The sequence below is a fragment of the Pleurodeles waltl genome, chromosome 4_1 (assembly GCF_031143425.1).
Source record: "Pleurodeles waltl isolate 20211129_DDA chromosome 4_1, aPleWal1.hap1.20221129, whole genome shotgun sequence".
Lineage (NCBI taxonomy): Eukaryota > Metazoa > Chordata > Amphibia > Caudata > Salamandridae > Pleurodeles > Pleurodeles waltl.
Window position 1 is genome coordinate 271,995,119 of NC_090442.1, and position 17,980 is coordinate 272,013,098.

General features: G+C 44.2%; 1 protein-coding gene across 1 annotated transcript in view; it reads left to right on the forward strand.

Annotated features, from left to right (window-relative positions):
* EFCAB6 (EF-hand calcium binding domain 6) overlaps positions 1-17,980 on the forward strand; it is a 469,029-nt gene that overhangs the window by 367,733 nt on the left and 83,316 nt on the right. The window contains exon 23 of the mRNA XM_069228294.1: positions 6,152-6,329. Coding sequence (XP_069084395.1) covers positions 6,152-6,329 — 178 coding nt within the window. The remainder of the gene's footprint in view (positions 1-6,151; positions 6,330-17,980) is intronic.

Sequence of the window (17,980 nt, forward strand, 5' to 3'; positions counted from 1 at the left end):
CTTTTCTGCCCCCCCTGGGGGCAGAAACCTCTAGGCACGAGGGATACATTATAATTTTTTTGTTTCCTTTTTTGTTTTAGGTGTGGGGAGCGACCCCTTAGGCAAGGGTCGCTCTCCTAGGGGGCAAATTATATTTAGGCCATTTCTGCCCCCCTTGGGGGCAGATTGGCCTATTTTGATGAGGCCAATCTGCCCCCAAGGGGGACAGAAACCACTAGACACCAGGGAGTTTTTTTTTTTTTACGTGAATTTCACGCAAGGGGAGCGACCCCTTAGGCAAGGGTCGCTCCCCTGGGGGGTGGGGGGGAATTATTTTAGGCCATTTCTGCCCCCCTGGGGGGTAGATCAGCCTATTTTGATTAGGCCGATCTGCCCCCAAGGGGGGCAGAAACCACTAGGCACCAGGGATTTTTTGTTTTTTTTGTTTTACAGATGGGGAGCGACCTCTTGGACAAGGGTCGCTCCCCTGGAGGGGAAAATTGTTTTTAGGCCACTTCTGCCCCCTTTGGGGGTAGATCAGCTGATTTTTGCTACGCCAATCTGCCCCCAAGGGGGGCAGAAACCACTAGGCACCAGGGATTTTTTTTTTGGCGCCAATGTCACGCAGGGGGTGCGACCCTGTAGGCAAAGGTCGCTCCCAGGAGAGGGTGGGGGTTGGGGTGGTGGGGGGGCAAATTTATTTTAGGCCATTTCTGCCCCCCCCCCTGGGGTCGGCTGAGCAAGAGGCCAAAATCCACAGGTAGGCACTTTGCAAAAAACACCTCTGTTTTCTGTGAAAAAATGTGATGTGTCCACGTTGTGTTTTGGGCCATTTCCTTTCGTGGGCGCTAGGCCTACCCACCCAAGTGAGGTACAGTTTTTATCGAGAGACTTGGGGGAACGCTGGGTGGAAGGAAATTTGTGGCTCTCCTCAGATTCCAGAACTTTCTGTCACCGAAATGAGAGGAAAAAGTATTTGTTTGGCCAAATTTTAATGTGTGCAAAGGATTCTGGGTAACAGAACCTGGTCAGAGCCCCACAAGTCACCCCATCTTGGATTCCCCTGGGTTTCTAGTTTTCAAAAATGCGCTGGTTTGCTAGGTTTCCCCAGGTGAGGCTGAGCTAGAGGCCAAATCCACAGGTAGGCATTGTTTTCTATGAAAATATTTGATGTGTCCACGTTGTGTTTTGGGCCATTTCCTGTCGCGGGCGCTAGGCCTACCCACATAAGTGAGGTATCATTTTTATCGGGAGACTTGGGGGAACGCTGGGTGGAAGGAAATTTGTGACTCCTCTCAGATTCCAGAACTTTCTGTCACCGAAATGTGAGGAAAACGTTTTTTTTTTTTGCCAAATTTTGAGGTTTGCAAAGGATTCTGGGTAACAGAACCTGGTCAGAGCCCCACAAGTTACCCCATCTTGGATTCCCCTAGGTCTCTAGTTTTCAAAAATGCACAGGTTTGGTAGGTTTCCCTAGGTGCCGGCTGAGCTAGAGACCAAAATCTACAGGTAGGCACTTTGCAAAAAACACCTCTGTTTTCTTTAAAAAAAAAATTGATGTGTCCACGTTGCGTTTTGGGGCATTTCCTGTCACGGGCGCTAGGCCTACCCACACAAGTGAGGTATCATTTTTATTGGGAGACTTGGGGGAACACTGGGTGGAAGGAAATTTGTGGCTCCTCTCTGATTCCAGAACTTTCTGTCCCCAAAATGTGAGGAAAACGTGTTTTTTTAGCCAAATTGTGAGGTTTGCAAAGGATTCTGGGTAACAGAACCTGGTCAGAGGCCCACAAGTCACCCATCATTTTTATCGGGAGACATGGGGGAACATAGATTAGCAAAACAAGTGTTATTGCCCCTTGTCTTTCTCTACATTTTTTCCTTCCAAATATAAGAGAGTGTGTAAAAAAGACATCTATTTGAGAAATGCCCTGTAATTCACATGCTAGTATGGTCACCCCGGAATTCAGAGATGTGCAAATAACCACTGCTCCTCAACACCTTAGCTTGTGCCCATTTTGGAAATACAAAGGTTTTCTTGATAGCTATTTTTCACTCTTTATATTTCAGCAAATGAATTGCTGTATACCTGGTATAGAATGAAAACGCACTGCAGGGTGCAGCTCATTTATTGGCTCTGGGTACCTAGGGTTCTTGATGAACCTACAAGCCCTATATATCTCCGCAACCAGAGGAGTCCAGCAGACGTAACGGTATATTGCTTTTGAAAATCTGACATTGCAGGAAAAAGTTACAGAGTAAAACGTAGAGAAAAATTTATGTTTTTTCACCTCAATTTCAATATCTTTCTTTTTCAGTTGTTATTTTCTGTAGGAAACCCTTGTAGGATCTACACAAATGACCCCTTGCTGAATTCAGAATTTTGGCTTCTTTCCAGAAATGTTTAGGTTTCTGGGATCCAGCATTGGTTTCACGCCCATTTCTGTCACTGACTGGAAGGAGGCTGAAAGCACAAAAAAATGTAAAAATGGGGTATGTCCCAGTAAAATGCCAAATTTGTGTTGGAAAATTGGGTTTTCTGATTCAAGTCTGCCTGTTCCGGGAAGCTGGTGATTTTAGCACCACAAACCCTTTGTTGATGCCATTTTCAGGGAAAAAACCACAAGCCTTCTTCTGCAGCCACTTTTTCCAATTTGTTTTAAAAAAAACGAAATTTTCACTGTATTTTGGCTAATTTCTTGGCCTCCTTCAGGGGATCCCACAAAGTATGGGTACCTCTATAATCCTTAGGATGTTGGAAAAAAAGGACCCAAATTTGGCTTGGCTAGCTTATGTGGACAAAAAGTTATGAGGGCCTAAGCGCGAACTGCCCCAAATAGCCAAAAAAAGGCCTGGCACAGGAGGGGGAAAAGGCCTGGCAGCGAAGGGGTTAATGACAGGGAGCAGTGAAGCCAAATGCTTCCTGCTTGCCTCCCTTACCTAGGAAACAAAACCTTGTTTACACAAGATGGCCATTCTAGCACCAGGCAATGGAAGCCCTGAATAATGCAGCACACGTTCTTTCTACATCCCTTAATTCTGACTCCCTACAGAAAAATGCAGGAATTCAAAATACTCAAATGGATGCCCCCCCAAACAAGTAAAAGGCTGCCAAACGAGTCTTCAAGATATGGAGAAATCGGTCCTGACTTCCCAGAAGTCGTTTTGTCTGTACCTTTTAAAACAGAGCGGACATCCAAAGAACAAAGAAAGGAAATTAGTGCAACAAAAATTATAGCTATAAGATTACGAGATAAAATACCCTCCTCTCGTGCTGGGAAGGCTGGCATTCCACTCTGTTGCACAGAGGGAAAAACTCAGGATTGTAATGACAAATTCCTGTATCATGGTATTCTGGTAAGGTAGGGCACCATATTGGGTGTATTGTTTGGGCCAAGTTAAGTAAACAATATCTGTGAGGACAGAAGTTTATTCAGAGAGTAAGGACTGAACGGGGAAGGTGGACGAGGAGGTAATGTTCGCTTTAGCAGCAAGCAAAAATGAATCTATTTGTGTTCCATAAAACGTGAATGCCTGCTATGACACTAGGGCCAAAATAATAAATGCAATGCCTCAAGAACCGTAAGTAGGGGTTAAAATATAGAAATTCATGATTTCAAATGATGGCCGAAATATATGATACACACCATTATGATTTAAGATTGAGATGTCACCGTAAATGTATTTACTGTGGGCAAGATTTGGCATCATTTTGTCATTTGTCAAAAGCACTCAAATAATTGAGCTACAAACGGCTTGACAGGCGATACCTGCTAGCAGTTCAATTTGATCTGTACTTTGAAAATTACTTTTTGCTGAAGTAGAAAACAGCTTTTACCGAAAGCTGAAAAGCATCGCTGCCGTCAAGAGATTTTGAATGCATCGTTTCTCTTTAAACGTTCACAGTACTTCCAAACCTTTTAAATGAGTCACCCTGTCAATTGCTTTCTGTTTGTAGGTTGTAGCCGCAGATAATAGGGACGAGGAAAATGAATCACTCAGCACTGTTTTCTTCAACCCTTTGTTTTTGAAAAGGTACTTCGTGTAATAGTTTGTATGTCAGTTTCCTGATGCTTCAAGAGAAAGACCACGTTTGCCAAATTACTTTAACAGTGCATAGGAGGGTCTCCATAAGTGGCACCTTTGCACGGTAATTTTGTGTTTTGAAGTATTGATATTTCCTGTGGAAGCCAAAATGTACAGAATTATAGATGGACAACAGTGAATAAATAACAGGTATGTTTTTCACCTAAGCGTTCTGAGTGGGCATCACACAGAAAGCGAAGGCCTCTATGAATGGTGTGTGTGTGTATGGGGGGGTTGTAGTGTGTGTGTGTGTGTGTGTATATATATATATATATATATATATATATATATATATATATATATATATATTTTATATATATTTATTTATTTTTTAAGCGAAGTGTGTCCTTGCATCCGTTTGTGCTGTTCCTGTGATAGGTATTTTTACCTAAACACACTTGAAATTATGCAATGAGTCATAAGAGCGTAATTTCGGGAATTTCTTGTTACAGGCAAAACACGAAATGCTGGAAACTATGTGAGATGAAACCAGCGTAAAATTTTGCCTGGGCCTAATGATGATTTCTTGAAGAAACTGGTCCGAGGGAGTGGGAAACGCGCAGGACGCTCCTCGGTGAGGCAGCATGAGCATGGCTGCACAGTTTCTTCAAGAGATTGTTAGCTAGACCTGCTGCCAGCACTGACAGCCTTCTGCTGCAACAGGCCCAACTCAGCATGGCGACACAAAGTATCTACGAACTGTTGCTCTTGCAAATTGAGTGGTTGAAATGTCAACTTCCGTATGCTAGCAGGTTACAAGAAGAAATATTGTTCACCCAGCATCTACTTTGGTGTTTTGTTCACATTACCAATTATTGTGTATATTATATAGCAACACAACTCTAAAGCACTTCACCAGTTGAATCCAGAATATATGTACATTTTTTAGGGTCGAGTGCGCAAGCGCTCTGTCTCTTTTAACTACTCCCATGTCACGCCCATCACTTTCGTTGGTTCGTGGGCTTGCCTTTTAAAATTTGCTTGATTTCATTAGTGAAAGGCATATACACGTCGTGCCTTTTCCAGTGTTCAGACCTCCTTGAGAGCACCGGCTCTCTGAAAACTACTGAAAACATACGAGACTTCATGTTTTCTGTATGGTACCTTTTGTCTTTATTTCATGGGCAGCGCGATCCAGCTGGGCAGTAATCGATCACTTCTCATGACTATCAGTTTAAATCTGTTGTTTATCCTAGCACTCCTTCGCGAATCAAGGTTTTACCAAGCGCAATTGCTTTTGTTTTTTTTATTTTTTATTACTATGCAAAGGTGAAACCGGACGTTCTTTTTGTTCTAATTAGTCACTTTCACGCTCATGGCGTAGTGCTTTAAATCGGCTCCATTATGTGAAATTGTATTACTTTCATTTTCAGTTTGTGTGGCAAGAACAGTTTACAACGCTAATAGCTCTAACTTGAGCAATCTCGAGACCCATTGCATTGCAAATGCTTGTTTCATGTTGTCATATAGTCCATGTTTTTATACTGCATAATCCTGAAACCAAATCGACTTGCACTACGTCACTGCAGGAGGGTTCTTCCTTTGCTAAAGTGGTATTTTTATAGCCTTAGCCTTAATGGCTTTTTAATTATGTATTTGCTGAATAACTCATTCTAGGTTTTAAAACTGATAATGATAGTAGTAACAATAACCGTAATAGTATGTCACCACAGGGACCCCCGCGTTTACTATGATAACATGCCCAGTTTTGTTCGGGTACGGGCTTTCCCTGTTTTATTACAGCTGAGCAGGTTCTGAACACAAACTGGTGGTCTGCAAAACAATTACAAATAGATGTCTAAAGATTTCCGAAGGATATTGCTTTACATATTTTGCGGTGTCAGAAACATTCGCTAGCTCCTGGTGTGGTACTCATAGCCATAACACTTAGCCAGGCGTCACCAGGACTACCGCAAATTACTCAGCGTTGGCCTTTTCTAATAATTATTACTTTGCAGGAAATTAAAATGTTGCCACGGCTATTGAAAGTAATTTTCCAAAAACATTTGTGAAATTATTGCTACGGTGTTGACACCTCAAGTTACATTAAATATATAATAATATTCTGAATTTTATGTTTCCTCAGCCTTGAAATCGAAGGTCAAGACAGGTATTTCTTGGAAATGGTTACGGAAGACAAGGAATATACATTTGACCAAAGACTACAGCCTTCACCCTCTGAATACTTTCAGATGCTCAGTCCTGAGAAGGCCTTATACAAGATTAAAGAGGGCATCACTTCTTCCCATGATGCGCTGTACAAGGTCTGTATTGTATCCCGCAGGATGTCGCGCTGTCGCTTCTGAAGGGACGTTTTCTCAGGAAATGGACTTACATTTTCATATGTTGATGTCCTCCAATCAGTTCGCCTCTTAACATACAAATATATAAGAACATGTATAATGCCCTCTGCCTTGTGAACAATTTTACAATGTAGTTCTAATTTTTTTTAGTTCGGAACCTTTTGCCGGGAGGGAATTTTCATCTCCAAGTAATATTAATAATACTCCTACTATTTAAAAAAATAATAAGGATGACTATTATAATATTTTATATGTAGCAGACAATATCACAGTTTTTCTGGCGTCTCATTATTTTGTATAACAGGCGCTACAACTCCTCAGTGTAGCAGTACTCACTTTATCAACCTCAGAGATCAGCCTTAGGGCCTTAATTCATGAGCCATCTTGCCGGCAGTAGAGCCAGGCTCAAGGGCAGTCAACATGTGGGTGCAGTACTCTATGCCAGTGGCTTATGCTGTACCAACATTATGGCGTTTCTATACCTTCTAAGGGTGGGCAGAATAGGGCAAAGTTGGCCGCCAAGCCAGAAAAGCTGCAGTTGTGTCTCTGCGCTCCGATGAAGTGGAAAAGTGGGGCTGCAGGAGAGGGACCCAAACTCCACATCCACAGAAGTGAAGTGTGGTCACTGGTGGACAGATGAACAACTGATTCTAAAAAAAAAAAAAGCAATGACAGTGCATTTGAAGAAAATTGTCACAATCACAGTAGCAAGCATTGGCAAAGGCAATAGGTCTGGCTTATTTCAGGTGTGTTTATGAGCTGTACGCAAACCAGAGATATCCGGTATTTGCTCAGCCTATTATAAGACTACTTGCACCATTAGCCTCTATAAGTGCATGCATCAGTGGGCCTAGGAACAGGTGTCAACAGATACAGCAATTACAGAATCAGTGGAAGTTTCATTAACACACAACAGACACTCGTCAGAGAAACAGAAGAGCAAGCTCCCCTTACAAATGTATGAATAAAATATATTGCGCCCACCAACAGGAGTTCTAACTTGCTTTTTTTCCGCACACTGCACTTTACATCGCACTCCTGCACCGTTTGCTCACATAGGACCTTCATACATGCCATCATGCCAGATGCTCCTCTCTACTTTGTGGAGATTCATAGCCCACACCACAGGCTTCCGCAAAGGGAGTGAGGAAAAGCTCTTTGATGAGGCATAAGGGGTTTTCTTCCTTCAAAAGAGTATTTTTTATTCCGGACATTAAGACCTCCTAGGACCCTTACCTTGGGAATGGCTCCAATTTTCCTTAATACAACAAGCATTTTTCTGTAATTTTGGATGTGAATAGGGCATTATGGTCGCCAGCCTTAAAGTTCCTCTATTACCCTATTAGTGCATTGCTGACCATAATCATGGCTACCTGGGGCCTCCTACATCTGTGCAACAAACACAGGGCAAAAACAGGTGATGTGTTGATGAAGATGAATCAGAGTTTGGTTGCCCATTGTCTTGTCACAGATATCAACTCTACTATGGGTTTCGATTTCTTGGACACCCATTTACACTTCATTGGTGAGCGCTGGAACACTGGTTGGGCTAGCTGTTGGTTCATGATGGCAGGACTTGCAATCCTTCTGTCCTTGATGTTGATGAAGCTTCTCTATAGGATGACTGATAGGTTCAAATAAAGGATGCACCCAGAAGGGCAGGCAAAAGTGCTGAACAGCAAGAAAGCCACATAAGCTGTGGGCTACAGTGATCCTGGTAGAAAACTATTAGAATCTTGCTGTGAGATCTGTTTACATCACCCCGTCTGCACACAGAAGGGATGCAGAAGGCAACGTAACAGGTGTGAGAGCTGGCAGCAATAAAATTGTGTGTCTGCAAGAGACGCAACTGACGCCACAACACTGGCAGTGAGTGTGGCCTATACAGATGTACATTGTCATGCGAGAGGTGGGGCAGACTGTAGGCCCTGCTGGCAGGACTGAAGTGACAAATGACCTGAAGCGCCTCTCTGGGGAGAAGGAAGAGACGAGCATACACCTGAAGCATCCTGGCACGCTTTCAGGCCCAGCACTTACTTTTCTGAACCTTCAATTGATCGCCTAAAGGGTCTGGGCTATGGCTTGAGCCTCTCCTGACAATGAAAGAGGAGCAGTGGGGGACTCGATGATCCCTAATACTGCACCCACTCGATTGAGCAGCCTCACTGAGGGTGCTGAGTTGACATGAAAGCCGCATGTGAGGAGGCCAAGTAGGAGTGCTGCACGCAGGATTCCTAGACAGCAGATTTCCTGAGGGAATAGGGATGCAGTGCCCCCACAAAGCACTATGCGCAGTGAGTATCTTTGAGCCAGATAATTTACCTGCTGATTTTGACACTAATGGCTGAGAGCACCTGCTGGTCCACCCCATATGCTGACTGTGCATGGAGCTCAAAGGCCCAGTCACTCTGATTGATAGCTGGAGAATGTGTGTTCAAGTTTGTGCCCATCAGTGGAGAAGGCTGAACTCAGACAAGGCAAACTGCACCTTAATAAAAGACAGGAAAATGTCACTAATGCAAAGAAACGGATGGAATGAGGTGGCAATCCCATTGAAAGAAATGAAAGATAGTCTAACTCAGACAGCTTGATTGACATTCTCACTCTCTGACTGACCAGCCATCACCCAATTAGATGTGAAAGAGAGAAGAATATCTAATGCTGAAGATGATGCATGGGGCACAAACATGAACGCTGAAGCTGGTGAAGGAGATAGACACTATCCTATCTAAGAATAAAGACTTGGAGAGGAGACCACACCTCAATAACATTAGGATCACAGGATTGGCTGATACAACCCACATCGGAAGCATGGGAAACTTTGTTGAAAACCTTCTGATTGAGGTGTTCAGGAAAGCAGCAGTCTCACAAGTAATGTGGTCAGAGCATTGGAACCTCGCCCCTCACCAGGACAAAATCCACATCCTATTATTGTAAGACTTGTATATTATAGAGACTGAAAGGTGTCTAAGAAGGACAGAGATGGGTGAAGCAATGGACAAGTTGAGGGAAGGGAGTGGAAACAAAACAAATATCAAGGGGGTGGAGGGAGTGTGAATCGGGAGGCAGCACCTGAGTGAGAGTAAGAACAGTTCCATGAAGTTACAAGAAATTTTAAAAAAAAGTATTTCTTAAATGTAAGCACCTTCAGCAGTGGACGGATGCAAATCAACCAAGCTGCCTGTAGCAGAGACCTTAAAGGGAGAGACACATAATCTCAGAAACAACTATTGGCAACTCTTGCACTTTCGTCTAAAATCTTGGCCAAAGTGTACTATTTATTAATTTAGCATCTAATTTAGAGTTTGGCAAATTAAAAGTACACCATCCCATTGGATCTCCACCCACCAAATTTAAAGTTGGGCACCGCCCATGTGGACAACTCTGTACATTAACAGGAACAGCCGCCACAGAGGTTCCTGTCAAAGTGTGAAATGTTTGATGAACTGTACCATCAACCATGACAGCAGACTATCAAACTTTTCAAAAGTTCTTTGTTTTTCAAAAATAAGCTCCTGATTTTGAAAAATAAAATTATAACAACTGCCACACCCTCTGAGTGTTTTCCCAGGGTGTGGGGTTCATTACTGTGGTTTTTCCTGTCCTTTACCTCCAGGTTTGTCTTGACAGTGACAGAAACAGCCCTTACACCATCCACCCTAAATGAGCAAATATTGTAAAGTAATTATTTGATGGCCCCAACTCTGCCAGGCTGCCGGAGGAAGTATTGTGTTGATAAAGCCAATGAGACCTCCATTAACGAAATACATATGGTTCACCTGAATATAACAGAGATGGGCAAACATCAGTGTGGTGGACAAGATACTCCATTCCCTTTACCAAACTCTAAATCAAGCCCTTAACTTGTTGGATTGGGCTAGCTAGCATGCTTTCTCTTTCAGGTTAGGTTATCCTAAAGCACATTGCCAGTGGTGCACAGTGAAACAGCACTGATGATAATGGTATAATGTGCTGTGGCAAGTTGTGCAGCACCATTGCAGTTCATGTTTGTCAATTTCCCATCAGATTTAGATACCTTAGACCTCTCAGCACTCTTAAATTAGATTCCCTTATTAAACTGGTTATTCCTGCCGGACAGTCCTGATAAGGCGTCTTTTACAACTGTCAATCCTGAAGATTGGAAGCAAGTAGTTTGTAGGATGGGCGTCAGGTAGATCCTTCTTTTTGCTCCTTTTCCTTTTAACATATATGTAAGTGATACATTAGTTGAGAGCTCAAGCCTTATTCTTTAATACAGAAGACAAGAAATTGCCTGTAGTTTGTTGTTATAACATAATAATGTGTAGTTTAAGTCCAGAGATCACTGAGCAGTTCAGATGATGGAACACTTGACAATAAACTGCTGCTCAAAAATCAAATAACTGTAAGAAGTTTTAGAATAAATAAAAAAGGAAATAGTATAATAAAGTATCCTGGATTGAGGTAGTACAAGAAGACCACAATTTATGGCTTCTTTTGGAGGGAATGTTTAATTGATGCCCTATGCTTAGTGATAAAGAGAACATCATTTCAGTCATCACTAATGGTCTTAAATAATTTAATATTCAATATGAGGGAGACCTCTTGGTGTGTTTCTCTCTCACAGTCAAGCTGCTGGCCATCAGGCTTCTCATTTTGTCCCCCAAAACACAACAGTGCAGGGGCAGTGGTGAGCCAGGCTGCAAGATGGAAGACTTTTAAGGATGCTCTGTCAGCTGGAATGATCCTCCATCACCAATCCACTATCATCGCTACACTATATCCTCTTCTTTTTGCTGATATGGGGTCCTAGGGCACTCTAGAGGGTATTAAGTTGGAAGCTGCACTGCCAATAGTCACAATAGGGCAATATTTGCCCACCCTCCCCCCACTAGATGAGGCCTGTGTGCGAGGAGTGACCCTGCTGGGTGATTTTGGAGTTCTGCCCTGCTGGGGAAGTTATAGCCAGGAGCAGCTAACCTGCAACAGCTGGAGTGGATTGTCGCAGCCCCTGCCTGGGGCTCCATTTGAGGCAGGTCTGCTGCCCCCTGGGTGCCTGATTGGTGGCCTTAGCTTCCACAGTGCTCGCCGCTACTCCAGTGCCCTAGAAACTGGAACACACAGCCCTGAGGGATGAGACAGTGCCTCAGGGGGGAAATGCATTGACAGTCACGGGGGCTGGAATGCTCCAGAAGGTGCTGTGGGTCCCGGTTGTCCTTGGAGATGGCAGGGTGTGATTAATTGGGTGGGGATCATGCTCCTTGCCCTGGCTTGCAGCAGTGAGGCCAGTGGCCTGTGAGTCGGCTTCCTAATCCCAAGCTTGGGCAGTCAGCACCTAGGTCACCGAACTGTGCATCCTCCTGGGCCAGACTCTCCAGCCCTATTGTGTAGTGGCTCCTGGAAGCCCTGCTTGAACTGCTGTGGCCCCCTTGCCTCACGGAATGAACTGCAGTACCTCTGCGCAACTGGTCCTGTAGGGCGGAGGGGTCGTTTTCAGATTTGAAGACAGCTGGTCTGCTTGATCCCCCTGGATTGTCTGGAGTGTGGCGGGGCCAATAGGAGAGCTACTAACACCTGGAGACCCCGCAAAGGGGGTGCCCTGCGTATCCCTGAGATCACCTTGGCCATATTCTATGGCAACATCCTGAGAGCCCACTTCACTCGGGTGGGCAGAACAGACCTGAAGGTGCCATTTCATTGAGGAGGGGTGCGCCTGGTCCAGGAGGACACGTCAAGTGTAGTCTAGCCCTATGGGCTGGCTGCCTTAGAACAATGCCTGCTGGAGTATATACACCTCCCCACCCTCCTTGCTCTCTCTTCTGGTAGCTGACCCCCTGTGGCATAGCAGGCAGTACTAAGCTCACCAGACTCCCCAGATCGTCTCGGCGCCCACTATGGAGAAACACGTCCGAAACCAAGTGAAATTATTCTGCGAGAGTAGGAGGACTCCATGACTGGAGGCTGCAGTGGTGGGATTGCGGTGCTGCCAGGAGATCCTGCAGAAACAGACTCAGATACTGGTGTGTGGGAAATACTGACATAGATGGGGAATAGCCTCTGCACTATAGACCCCATAACTGACACCTTCACCTCCATACTGGATAGACTGAGCAACAAATTGGAGAAACTCGAGGACCACCTGGAACAGGTCAAACAGAGGGTCTCTGATGCTAAAGATGATGCTACAGTTTGCAGTGAGCAGCTAATGCAAATAGAGAAGGTGCTTAAAGTGATCAAGGCCAAAAATGAGGACCTGAATGCTCGCTCTAAGGGAAACAACATCTGGCTCCTGGGCCTGACAGAGTCCACTGCCATGGACAAAATAGAGATTTATATTGAAGATTAACTGAAATCCTTCTTTGGCGATCAGCTCACTCACCTCTTTTAAGTACAGAGGGCACACAGGTTGCTGGAACCACGTCTGCCCCGTGGGCTCCCGCACAACCGAACATAACTCACCTTCTTCATTACACAGTCTGCAATACAATCATTGGCTCGCAAGGACAAGAGTGATCTGCAGCATCAAGGCAACAGGATCTCTATCTATCTAGACTTCACCCTGGAGGTCCAAAGCACCCATAGACAGTATCTACCAGCAAAAAAGCTAGTATAATCATGGTATCCTAGAGTGCAAGACAATTACTATGGGGTACATTTAGCCCTAACAGTGACTCCACTGACTTCTTCATCTCAGTCTGGCACACAATTCTGGCTTGGGCTGCTCCATGATCACCTGTGGGGGGAGGGACTATAATCTAGTTCTTGATCCAACTCTGGACATAAATCGTGACAAGGCACAGACCATGACAGACCAGGGTCTACTCGAGGTATGTTATGAAAGACATAGGGTACAGGCTTGATGGTACATGCATCACAACTGCATACAGTGCATGATCATGGATTGAATAATGAACTGTATCAAGAGATTCTGCTGCCTGGGTTATGGGGTCTAATCATTTACCTTGTACACTATCAGACCATGTACCAGTAACCCTAGACCTTGTTTGCTGTTAGTGGGTGATCACGCCTTTACCTGCCGACTACCACCAAATGCTCTTTGGGACCCTCTGTTATGGTCCAAAATTGGGGCCGCCATAGCTGAGTATTTGCCTACCAGTACTGGTTGAGGCGGCTCCCCAAGCATGCTCTGAGAGGCCTTTGAGGCCTACGTAGGTAGGGCCTGCACGTCAAAACAGCTGAGGGTTTTGCAAGACTTGAGGACTCGCATGACCCGCCTCGAACTAGAGCTGAGGGAGCTAGAAACAAGCTAATTCACTGCTAAAGATATGCAGAAATAGGCCCAATTCCATGAAATACTGTCTGAGTACCAGGAAAAGGCGGAAAGGAAAACCCACTATTTGCATAAACAGGCTGTGGTGAGACGATATGGAGGGGGTCCAAGAGAGCTGGTAAAACTCTTCCATTTTATTAAAACACAGCAAAGGGAATTGTTATATATCAGAAATTCTAACTAATGAAAATCCTAGCTGTCACACTACCTGTGACATCCTGCAGGTGATGCAGCAATAATATTCTCTGCTATATAAATCTAATCTTATGAGGTATTATGGATAGACGATCTTCATAGACAATAACTTGCTGTTCTGTTTGTTACAGAAGATGTTGTAAGAGCCATTCATGGCATGTCTGGTGTGAAGATCCCTGCCTTGGATGGCCTCACTGTCAATGAATTTGCTAAACTCTTGGCTCCCCTTCTGGTAGCTATGTTCTTCCCACAACTATGAGAGAGACACTCATAGTTACAATACTCAAAGCAGATAAGCCCGCCAACCACTGCTGTGGGCTGCTATCTGTGATAAACATTGACAACAAACTACTGGGCAAGTTGATTGCTGAAAGACTGCTCCTGCACCTACCCAGCATTGTCTGGCATGATCAATCCGGGTTTGCACCAGGGAGATCTACTTCGTATAACCAAAGAGCCCTCTTCACGGAACTCTATTCCCTGACCCCGGAGCTTCCAGTTCTGCTGTCTTCCTAGATGCTACTAAGGCCTTTGATTAACTCGAATGGCATAGTTATTCTTTTTGTTATGCCATATTGACTTCAGCCAGGGATTTCTCCAGTGGAGTGGAGTACTTTATGCCAAACCAGCTGCTCACATATGTGTTAATGGTGCAGTGTCACCAATGTTCCAGGTTACTATGGGCACCATGCTGGACTGTACACTCTCCCTGGTGCTCTTTGCCCCTGGCGGCCTGCCTGCGGCAACATCATACTGATTGCAGACTAACCTTCACAATGCACAGGCTTGTGTTCTCCATGTATGCAGATGATGTCACAGTTTATGTGCGAGAACCTGAAACGAACCTGGAGCTTGTGCTGCGTAAATGTATCTGATTCGGTGTACTGGCTGCTATTATTATCAACTGGGTGAAATCGATTATCTTCCGATCAACACCAGCTACATTACAATTCAATATAGCCTTTCATCTGCGATGGGTGGACTTCGCAGGTAAATATCTGGGGATCTTGATCAGCAGGGACATAACGACACTGTGACATAACGACACTGTGAATGAGTCATAGTTTAGCTAGAGGAAGGAATCCCACACCTGGGCGGAGTGCTCCTCACCATAGCTGGGAGAACAGATACCACAATATCCTACCAAACCTTTTGTATAAGTACACCTCCCTATACCCCTGACAAAGGCATTTTTGACATGCCTGTGGTCTCATGTGATAGCACTCACATGGGGAGGTACGCAACCGCGACTGGCATGGGAGGGTCTGACCCTACCGTTTGAACAAGGGGGACTATGTGCTTTGGATATGGATTTCTACTACTATTGTGCACAGGTGCAGTTTGCGCTTCACTGACTGCACCCTGAGTTGGTCATACCCCATGTAGCAGTCAAGTGGGATGATATTGCCCCTGGTTCCTTGACCACCGCTAGCTGTGCAATGCTTAAGAGACCCAGTGGCACAGTTGACACAATGTGATGCACTGCGGGGGCTTGGGCTGAACACAGGCATCAGAAAAGTTTACCTATCCTATATTAATTAGAACTGCAGCTGAAGCGAAACCCACTTCTACCTCCCACACAAGAAGACTTGTCCTGCCAACGGCTTGCTCAGCTGCAGCTTATAGCCATGGGAGATCTTTACCAAATTAGTTGTTTTTAGACCTACGTGACCTGCAGGCCATGTTTGATGGTACCACGTTAAACATATTTCTTTATTACCGACTACGGAGGTCATGCTAACAGATGAACCCCACCTTTGCACAGGAAACTGCTAGGTTACCCACACTAGACTCAATCTTACTACACCCTGCCCTAGGATACTGCTAATCACATGGTTATACTCCACCATGCAGGCCAGGGCCCTGGTGGCTATACCAAGAGCACTCGTGGAGAGGCAGGCTAACTTGTAGGTAGATATTCTGGATGACAAATGGCTCTATTGCTGCGTCCAAATGGGAGTACTGTCCCCCAACTACAGACTTTGCTTAATACAACACCAGATTGCTACACAGACTATATTACATGCCCCACAACTATGCAAAATGTGCATCTTACACCACAGCAGGTGCACAAGGTCTTGAACGGAGGATGCTGATTTACTTCACCTAGTTTGGCAATGCTCAAAGATTGCTGATTATTGGAGCTGTGTCCTCGAGAAAAAAGATGGCATAGCCAACATCTATCACCTATGGTAGTTTTGTTGGGGTATGTAAAGGACACCCCTCCCAGTGTACCCAAACTAACTGCATTAATGCTGTTGCTAGGCAAAGAGCTGCATAGCTATGTACTAGAGGCAAGCCACTGTGCCCAAAATCAGCTGCTGGATTACTGATATTGCATTTTGTCAAGACCAGCGTACAGACTACTGGCTTCTAATGCCTGCCAAGAGCAGACCCAAAGACATATGGGCACTATTTGTGACATACATGCACTTGGACCTGGGGGCGAGTGAGTGCGGAAGCCTCACTACATCTCCAACGGATCATAGTGGGCTGTAGCTACGTGTGCCAGCCAATCAATCACCTTTGAGCAGAATTGGCAAATCACCCACACCGTGGTGCACTGTACCATGATACCAAACTCACCCCGGAATAATATGCGCTGTTACTTTTGCCAGTGTTATGGTATCTTAGTGTAACAAAAGATGTACATGATGGCTGTAACCGTTTGTACTACTGTTAAAAGTATCAATAAAAAGAAGACCAAGAAAGTCCATAACAGTGCATGATGTCCATGTTTTCAGGAGCAGCAGCAACCTTTAGTGGACGATGTAGTGAATACAGCACAAACTAGCAATACCTGCTCAAAGAAGTCCATAGATATGTGGATTGAAGACTATTTAAAGTTGTGAGACACACACTAACGTATTTTAGAGATCAGAATTGTGGGTTAGTAAAGACTGAAAAATTGAGAAGGAAGTGACAAAAATGTTTATGGTTATTATGTAGAGAATGTAATTATATGTCTTTTAATTAGGACTAAAATCACACCCACACCCACACTCTTATCCCAACCCAACCCCCAACTATCTCCCCACCTTGAACAGCATTGTTTAAATCAGTGGTTCTTAACTTTTGGTCTGGGGACACATTAGGATCGCAAAGCCTACTCATGGGGTCCCAACTGGTAAGAAAATTAAATAATATTAATATATTAGTAAAGTGTATATAAATAAAAAAGCAAAATGTAAAAGTTGATTAGGGTTACAAAAACATATGTTATTTTAGCGCCAGGAGACGCAGCGCATGGATGAACGTGAACTTTATAAATGTGCAATAACTCGTGACTGGCCTTTGGATGCCATCTTTGTTGAGCTATAGAAATGATTGGTCTGAGTGCCAGCCGCCATTTTGCCTTGGTCTCGCTGCCAGTTACGTATTCCTTTCTTCACGAGGCTCCTGTTCCCACTCAGCCAATAGTACTGGTTGCCACAGTTCCCAGCCTCACTGTACTCTCCCCAATGAGCCCAGAGAATGTTGAGGAGACGCTACCCGTTGAATTTCGTCCACTGTACAATCCAATTCAACTTGTGGATTTTGTTTTCTGCAGATTTAGTATAGGAAGCAAAATCTGTTTATGGGATGATGTGTGTCCCGAAGTCAGTTTTAAATGGTTGGTGCAGTATATAAGTGATTTTACATTTTAAAGCGTCACGTTGAACCGTACAGGGACTGGTGTACATTACTGTATTTTATTTAACCAGTGTACTGGCAAGTGAGTCATATAAAGAAGTCAAGCCCTGTCTTATGTTTGGTATGTTCTATGATAAATATTGAAAGAAAAGCTATAACTTTTTTGATCACACGGTTATCTGTAAAGGAAACTCGAGCACGGATTTTAATTAAGTAGTCTGATAAATCTACACAAATCTTTGATCTGTGTGTTTTTTTTATCTAGCGCATGTATTTGACGCATGCTCCATCTCTTTCCTCAGGCTTTTTCTACGTTTGATCAAGGAAATAAAGGGACAGTGAGTCCTGAGCATTTTCTGCTTGTCATTGAAAGCTTTTGTTTTAAACTAACAGAAAAGCAACTGAAATATCTTCTCACCAAACTGGCTTTCAATGAAAACCGTGAAGTATATTGGAAAACCTTCCTAAACAATTTTAACTTGTTAAATTCTCAGATATGTGGCTTAAGCGTATT